Source organism: Terrapene carolina, unplaced genomic scaffold (genome assembly GCF_002925995.2).
Source record: "Terrapene carolina triunguis isolate 2854851 unplaced genomic scaffold, T_m_triunguis-2.0 Scaffold34940, whole genome shotgun sequence".
Classification (NCBI taxonomy): Eukaryota; Metazoa; Chordata; order Testudines; family Emydidae; genus Terrapene; species Terrapene triunguis.
In genome coordinates this window covers 1-7,328 of record NW_020699291.1, presented here as the reverse complement: position 1 = coordinate 7,328, position 7,328 = coordinate 1, and the positions used below count along the sequence as shown (strand labels likewise).

Below are 7,328 nucleotides of genomic sequence, written 5' to 3'. Positions count from 1 at the left end.
GCGAGAGAGAGACGGACTCTAGATGCTAGTGGTTCTGACAGTCAGGTTGAAATCCCAGCATCAAGGAATATTTAATTGTTTGTACCAAGTGGAACAGTGGGAAGAAGAGAGACCCACCCCCTCCAAACCCGGTGGATGGTCAGCGCACTTAGAGTGGGGGAGACCCACTGAATCCACATCTCCCCCATCCCATGTCGGCATCAGGAAAGCCGGAATTTGATCCCTTCCCAAGCAAGTGCTGTCACCCTCTGATTCCTCCGAGGGGGGGAACACTTTTTTTTTGGGGGGGGGGGGGGGGGCAGAACTTGTATCCTGGACCTGGTGCAAAAGTTTCATCAAATCACAGAGTCTGATGGGAACGTATCTGTCACTGAAAGCAATGTTTCCTGTTTCCCTGCCTGCCTCTGCCTTGCAAAAGTACTTCTGGCCACCCCACCCCCAGATTGGTCTGGACGCAAGATGTCCATTGCGTAGCATCTCCAAGTTGCAGCCGTTCCTATCCCTCCACCCGGCTAAGCCACCAGTCCAGACGTGCATCTCGATTTCTGGACCATCCTCTCCCCTGGCCCTCACAAACGCAATCTTGCCCCGCTCAGTTCTGTCCACAAAGCCGCTGCACAGCTGAGACCACGTCAGCCTCCTCCGGCTCCCCCTCCTCCAGCGTATCCAACACAAGCTTCTTGTCTTCACGTCCAACGCCAGCACTGACCCTTCTCAGCTGACTTGTCGTCCCTCACCTCAGAGGAGCCTGTGATCCCAACACCCCCTTGATACATTTTCAGACAAGCCCCTTTGAGCTTTCTCCCCACTGGCTACCTGTAAAGACCCACAAAACTAACTCACTTATCCTTCTCCTCACTCCTTTGCCAGGGGGGTCTACAAAAAACCCAACCACCACTGGACAGTGCTGATACCACGGTCTAACACTGACCAACATGGTCTCCCTCTGCTCCCCTGCCTGTATTTGAGCTTCTTGGGGAAAGAGTCCATCTTGTTTTTGTGTGTTTGTACAGCACCTAGCACTGGTCCCTGACAGAGGCCCTGTTAATTATTTGTATTACCCTAAGGAGTTGTCCAGGTCTTGAACCATTCTCAGGGCTCTTCTAAGAGCTGTGATGTCTCCGGGCGAGTGACCACAGCCACCGAGAGGACAACTTCGAGACTAGGAAGCCACTTTTTTTTTTTTAATTAATCCATTCACTGTACATACAAAGTATTAAAAAACCACCCAGACCTCTCGAGGGAAGCAACACTTTCTGAACAGACACCACGCCGAGCTGGTTCGGTCATGCAGACACGCGGATAGTTATAATTGACACACCAGAAAGGACCCAGTGGGTTTATGCCTCTGTAGCCAGCCTTTATCCTTCTCCAGCTTTGTCTTCTCACCGGCATGCCCCGGGAGGGCTCACAAGTGATGATGCGAAGGCCACCTGGTCTCCGCTGGAGATTTAGAGCGGATGTTCCCCATGGGAACAAGTGGTGTGGAACTGCTAGGATCCACAGTTTCACCCTCTGCTCAGGCCTAAAGGACTCAATTATCCATCAGCTTCCCCCAGGTCTTGAGATACCACAGAAGACCCCAAACCAACCCACTGTCTAATGTCTGGGACAAAGATCCGGGACCTTTGTTCTCCACTGGGGGTGGGGGTAAGGAGCTGCCTATGCTTCTTAGCTTGGGGGACATGCCTTCAGGAGAACTGTGGGTGAGCAAGAGAGATTGGGGGGGGTACAGTTGCCTCCAACTCAACCATAGGACCACAGGGTTTTGTCCCGCCAGCCTCTGTGGAAAAGCCAAGGATGGTCTCCTGCCCATGGGGTAGTCAGACCTGTCCTGAGCTAGGGTTTGCAGAAGCGTCCAGGGAGAAGACCCCTGCCTCCAGTGTTGTGTCTAAAATAGCAAGTGTCTCTTTGCTTTAGCTCAGGGTCGGTCATCACTTCACCCCTTCGAGACACAGGCCAGAAGATGAGATTAGATTCTCAGAGTGTGTATCAAAACCCTTCAGAAGGCAGGTGGCAAATTCAGGGGGCTGAGGTACCCCCCCATCCTGCCTGTAGTAGCTGGCTTTCCCTGGTCCCCTTCCTAGGCTGTGGCAGACCTACAGAGGACATGGGAAAGGAGAGGAGGCAGCTACTTGTGGGATAGAGAAGACCAGGGAGAAGGCAATAGGCTTGGTGGAAGAAGACCAGAGGAAAAGGTGACTTGAAGGGGTGGAGTGGAGCCTGCTAATTAAGCGTGTGGTGAGGAGGACCCAGGAGGGAAAAGCGTGTAGCAGAGAGGGCGTGGAGGCTAGGGCCGGGAAGAGGAGAGCCGGGGGTTATTTCAGCAACCACCACCCCAGCAGGGCTCCCAGCCCAGAGAGCAGGGGAAGCCCGGCTGCCCGGGCGGGGCCAGCAGCATTGCACAGGTCTGTCTCGCAGCAGGTCCGATTGTAGCTGACCTCGAAGACGGCATCTTTCTGCTCCGTCATGTTGCAGGTCTCGCGGGTCCGGCTGCAGCCGTACTTGGAGAACAGCGGGACCTTGCCTGCAGGGAGAGACCAGGGCAGCCGTGAGCAAGGGTTCAGGATGCCAAGGTTCAATTCCTGGCTTGAGGAGGGATTCCTGTTCTATCCCCAGCTCTGGGCAGGGGAAGTGGAGGTAGGAGGCTCTTGCAGTAGCTCTTGGAAAGTGATCCCACCCCCCATAAGGTGGATGATCAGCAGGATTTGAACCTTGGACCTCTGACTCTGCCCTCCACCCCTTGAGCTAGACAATAGACATAGCACTAGCTAGCAGTAGTAGGTTGTTATTCTCTAGGGGACAAGTCACAGGAGGGGCAGGGACAGCAGTCAGGAGGTGTTTTGCCTGTGAGTTATAGTAGCTTTATCCACCACTGACACAGAATCCAAACATCTCCACCGGCAGATCCCAGCAGCAGGAAACCATGTGAGATGGGGCAGGAGGGCATCTGAGGCAGACACCTTTAGTACCATCCTCTAACCCCCTTCTCCTATCCCCCTGCCCAGAGATGGGAGCAAACCCCACGGGACCTCTCTGGACAGTTGGAGCTGTCCTTTATCCGTTCCCTCCAGAGCCAAACGCTGGCTTCTAGGAAAACCCTGGATTTGTTAGGTAACGTTTCAAGAGCAAAGGGTGCCTCCTTGGGACATTCCCCCTGTTCTCCATCCCCCATCTGGAGGGCAACCCCATTTTGAGAGAGAGATCCCCCTTTCTCCTCCCAAGAGACCTCTCCAACCTCAGGACTCTAGTTCTTGATGGAGGTCTCCTAATTTCTCCATCTTGTGTTCCTCTTGTCTTGCAGGAGTTTGGACGCAGGTCTCTGGAGCCCTCACCCCCATGCAAGGTCCCTTGGAGACCCAGCCACCCTTGGAGAGACCCCCTTGAGAGGCAACCAAGGCTAGTGCAAAGAAAACCTGCCCTTTCCTTTGGAGGGATGGTCCTCCACCGGGATCGAACCTGGGCGTGTGGGCGTCTCCCGCCTAAGGTGTGGCCGTACTTAGATACCTACTACGTCAAGGGATTCATCCAGCCTGGTTCCTCGTCTCAGCATCCAGTTGCTGCAGAATAAAGTCCCCCCCCAGAGCTCCCCCTAGAGGCTGGGTGTGCGTCTGCCGCTCCTCCCCCTAGATTCAGAGGAGCCCCGGCTCCAAGCTGGGGGCTCCCTTGGACTTACCAATGTAGGCCTTGGTGGTCTCACAGACTTGCTGCCCCTGCGCCTTGCAGGGGCTGCGGGAGTGGAAGCAGAGCTTGCCCACCTGGAACTCGCAGACCCTGCAGATGAGGCCGTGAGCTGCATGGAAAGACAGGAGGTCAGTCAGCGGAGAGTCGCTCCAAGCAGGGGGCTGGGAGTCAGGACTCCTGGGTTCTAGCCTCTGGCTCTGGGAAGGGAGTGGGGGCTAGTGGTTAGAACAAGGGAGGGGGCTGGGAGCCAGGACGCCTGGGTTCTTCCCCCATATTCACCGCCCCAGAGAGCGAAGCCAGGCCACTGGAGCGAGGTATCTGGGTGCAGCTTGCAGTGGCGGTTTTCCTTGCTGGATTGGCAAAGTGCAAGGGGGTGGGAAGGACTCTGGCATCGAAACCCTGCACGTGGGCACCCCCCCCCCACAGGGTGTGTGTGAGAGACTGGGGGGCGGGGCGGGCGGAGAACCAACCTCAGAGGCCCTGACTCACTCGAGTGACTTACCCAGCCCTGGCGGTTGGGACACATAGGAAGCTATCTAACCGCCGAGAGTGCCTCATGCAGAGATGCAGCTGCTTCTGGGGTGGAGCACAGCTGGCTCCCCTCAGTTCCAGCAGAGAAATGCAGCTGCCTCTGGGGTGGAGCATGGAAAGCACCCTGCAATCCTGGGGTGCAGATATTACCTGCTCCATGGCCGGGTCAGGACCGGATCCTCAAGGGATCTTTGTCGCAGGCAGAATGGGGTTAGCCAGGCTGGGAGCCACCAGGGACTGGGGCACACGCCCCATATCCTGCTACCTGTATCACCTAGCAGTGACAGCACACAGCTGGGGAGAAGGTCAGGACTCCTGGGTTCTATCCCTGGGAGGGAGTGGGGGCTAGTGGTTAGAGCAGGGGAGCGGGGAGCCAGGACTCCTGGGTTCTCTCCCTGGCTCTGGGAGATGAGCGGGGGCTAGTGGGTTAGAGCAGAGGCGGTTGGGAGCCAGGACTCCTGGGTTCTCTCCCCAGGAATTTAAGCTTTCAATGCAGTCCTGTGCATGCCAGGGAACAGACAAGAATGTCAAGAGTCCCTTAAGTGGGCAGAGAACGCCGAGGTTATCCGAGTTCAGCGGTCTAGCGGGGTGTTTCGAGTGCGCCAGCCACAAGAGAGGGCGCAATCGCCACCCACAGGGACACTTGAGCGAGTCGAGAGGATTTTGAGTCATTCCAAGCGTCCACTCGACGCCCCCACGGCCCTGAAACCAGTCATGCAGCTCCACAGCACCCCCCCCACCCCACACCCACAAAAACAGAGCCATTGCTGATCTCCCCGGCGTGCGCCCCAGGGTGGATGAGCAAGGCGGTCACCCCACCCTTGTGGGACCAGAGCACTTTCTACGTTACACAAGGGACTGATACCAATTTCAAAGTCTCTGGTTATTAAAAGTTAATTAAAAGGAGTCTCCCCACCATCACCCTCTTCAAAGGGAAAGCATTTCAAACACAACACGCAAATACACACAGCGGTGAAACGACTCTCTTCCCCCTTTAAACTTGGAGGGGGGAAAGCAGTTTCAAGGTTCTCCAACTGGGAAGGGAGCTTAAAAAACAATTGCCCCTCGTAATTTCCCCTCTCCAAGAGGGGAGAGAAGCCCCCAGTCTGCCCTCAGGATGAAAAAAGCAACAAGAAAAGCAACTTCAAGGTCCCCTCTTGAAACTGCAGTTTATTAATGACAGTTTCGAGTCCCCCCTACCCCTGGGTGAGCTGGGACTGGCAGGCAGAAGCCGGGTTGGGGGCAGCCTCGCCCCAAGGAGCTGGAAGCGCCCGAGCAAATCACAAGTTGTGTGCTGGGCAGGGAGACTGGCCAGGGACCCGTTTGCCTAAAGACACCCAGCGAGCCGGGAATGGACCCCAGGAGTCCTGGCTCCCAGTCCCCCCTGCTCTAACCCACCAGCCCCTACTCCCCTCCCAGAGCTAGGGAGAGAACCCAGGAGTCCTGGCTCCCAGCCCCCACTCCCCTCCCAGAGCTAGGGAGAGAACCCAGGAGTCCTGTTTCCAAGCCTCCCCTGCTCTAACCCCCCACACCCACCTCCCCAGCCTAGGAGAGAACCCAGGAGTCCTATCTCTGAGCCCCACCCTGTTCTAACCACCACACCCCACTCCCCTCCCAGAGTCGGGAAGAGAACCCAGGAGTCCTGCCCCCCCCCCCATTTGCCATAACTTCACTCAGGCCAATCCTCATTTACTCAGGCAAAAATGCCCTTGATAGACCCAGAGACGTTCCCTCCTCCTGTACTCGGGGGAGGGGACCCACACACCCTCCCCAATGTCCCCAGGGGTTTCAAGGCAAGTGAAACACCCACAAGGATCTTCAACCAGGGTCTGGCGCCCACACCTGGATCACAGAGCTCAGACTCCAGCCCTGGCCCCAGCCTGATTCTCCACTCTCCCAGCAGAGGCTGCCCCCCAGGAGCCCCCGATACTCACCCAGGGCACAGCAGAGCAGCAGGGACAAGCCCAGGAGCAGAACTTTGCTCATCCCGGCTGGTTTCGGGGCAGCTCAGGGGAGGCTGAAAGTGACCAAGCAAGGAGAGAAATGAACCAGACAGGTAGAAACAGCCACCGCTCAAGCGCTTCTCTGGGGAAACTAAGGCAGGTGGGGCCCATCTGGGTATTTATCCCTCGGCGGGGCTGGCAGCAGCCAATCAGGGGGCAGGACCCGGGAGAGGGCGACGCCCAGATGCTGGGAATTGAAAAATCAGACCCAGAGAAAAGGAGGTGACTCAGGCGGCTTTGCATTCCCGGCCCGGCCTGCGTGGGAAACTCAACCTCAGCCCTGCCGGTGCCCCTCACTCCCGACCCGCAGCCCCTTGATATCTCCCCCCCCCAGCCCTGCCGGTGCCCCTCACTCCCAACCCACAGCCCCTGCTAGCCCAGCCCTGGGCTCGGCTTGAGCAGTGAAAAATGCTGCGTAAGGAGTTGGTTTGTTTTGTCCGGTGTTGGACTTGGCGGAGGCTGTCAAACCTCCTGACCTGTGGATCTGTCACAGCTCACAGGGCTGAATTCAGGCTCTGGCTCCGGCCCCCCCTCCGCCTCCCCCAGGGTCGGGCAGTGATTTGTGTTGTCAGAAGAGGGTTGCAGTGACCCTCGAGAACTGCAAAGTGACTCAGAAAACCTGGGGAGAGAACCCAGGAGTCCTGACTCCCAGCCCCCCCTGCTCTAACCACCAGACCCCACTGCACTCCCAGCGCCGGGGAGAGAACCCAGGAGTCCCGGCTCCCAGCCCCCCCTGCTCTAACCCAGCAGACCCCACTCCCCTCCCCAAGCCGGGGAGAGAACCCAGGCATCCGGGCTCCCCGCCCCCCCCCCCCGCTCTAACCCACCAGCCCCCACTCCCCTCCCCCAGAGCCGGGGAGAGAACCCAGGCGTCCGGGCTCCCGGCCCACGGGGTCGCTGAGTCACATCAACGCTCTCCAGTCCCAAGACACTTATTAAGGCTCAGGTGGGCTGGGCGGCTTGTGAAATTTCCCGGTGCTGGTAGGAGGAGGCCTCGGCCTGCAAGGGCCGGGGGAGGGAAATCACACAGCCAGGGGCCTGGAGACAAGGGGCAGGGAGGGGCTGGCTCAGGGGGACAGGGAATGGGGCTGGTGCCTGTCCCTCTAGGGG

The 7,328-nt window shown here is 57.9% G+C and overlaps 1 protein-coding gene across 1 annotated transcript; it reads right to left on the bottom strand.

Moving 5' to 3' along the window:
* Positions 1 to 2,318: 2,318 nt before the first annotated feature.
* Positions 2,319 to 6,204, bottom strand: LOC112110890 (lymphocyte antigen 6 complex locus protein G6c). Its single transcript, XM_024206105.2, has 3 exons — positions 6,150 to 6,204; positions 3,677 to 3,793; positions 2,319 to 2,527 (listed from the first exon to the last, which is right to left on the bottom strand). The coding sequence occupies exons 1-3, from the start codon at positions 6,199 to 6,201 to the stop codon at positions 2,319 to 2,321; spliced, it is 378 nt and encodes a 125-aa protein (XP_024061873.2). The 5' UTR covers positions 6,202 to 6,204.
* Between the last annotated feature and the right edge of the window lie 1,124 nt (positions 6,205 to 7,328).

Excerpts from the sequence above, each read along its gene's own strand:
- LOC112110890 (XM_024206105.2), bottom strand. The coding sequence starts at position 6,201 with ATGAGCAAAGTTCTGCTCCTGGGCTTGTCCCTGCTGCTCTGCTGTGCC. Across the intron at positions 3,794-6,149 it reads GCTGCTCTGCTGTGCCCTGG|CTCACGGCCTCATCTGCAGG; the intron begins GTGAGTATCGGG and ends CTTTCCATGCAG. Across the intron at positions 2,528-3,676 it reads GACCACCAAGGCCTACATTG|GCAAGGTCCCGCTGTTCTCC; the intron begins GTAAGTCCAAGG and ends CTCTCCCTGCAG.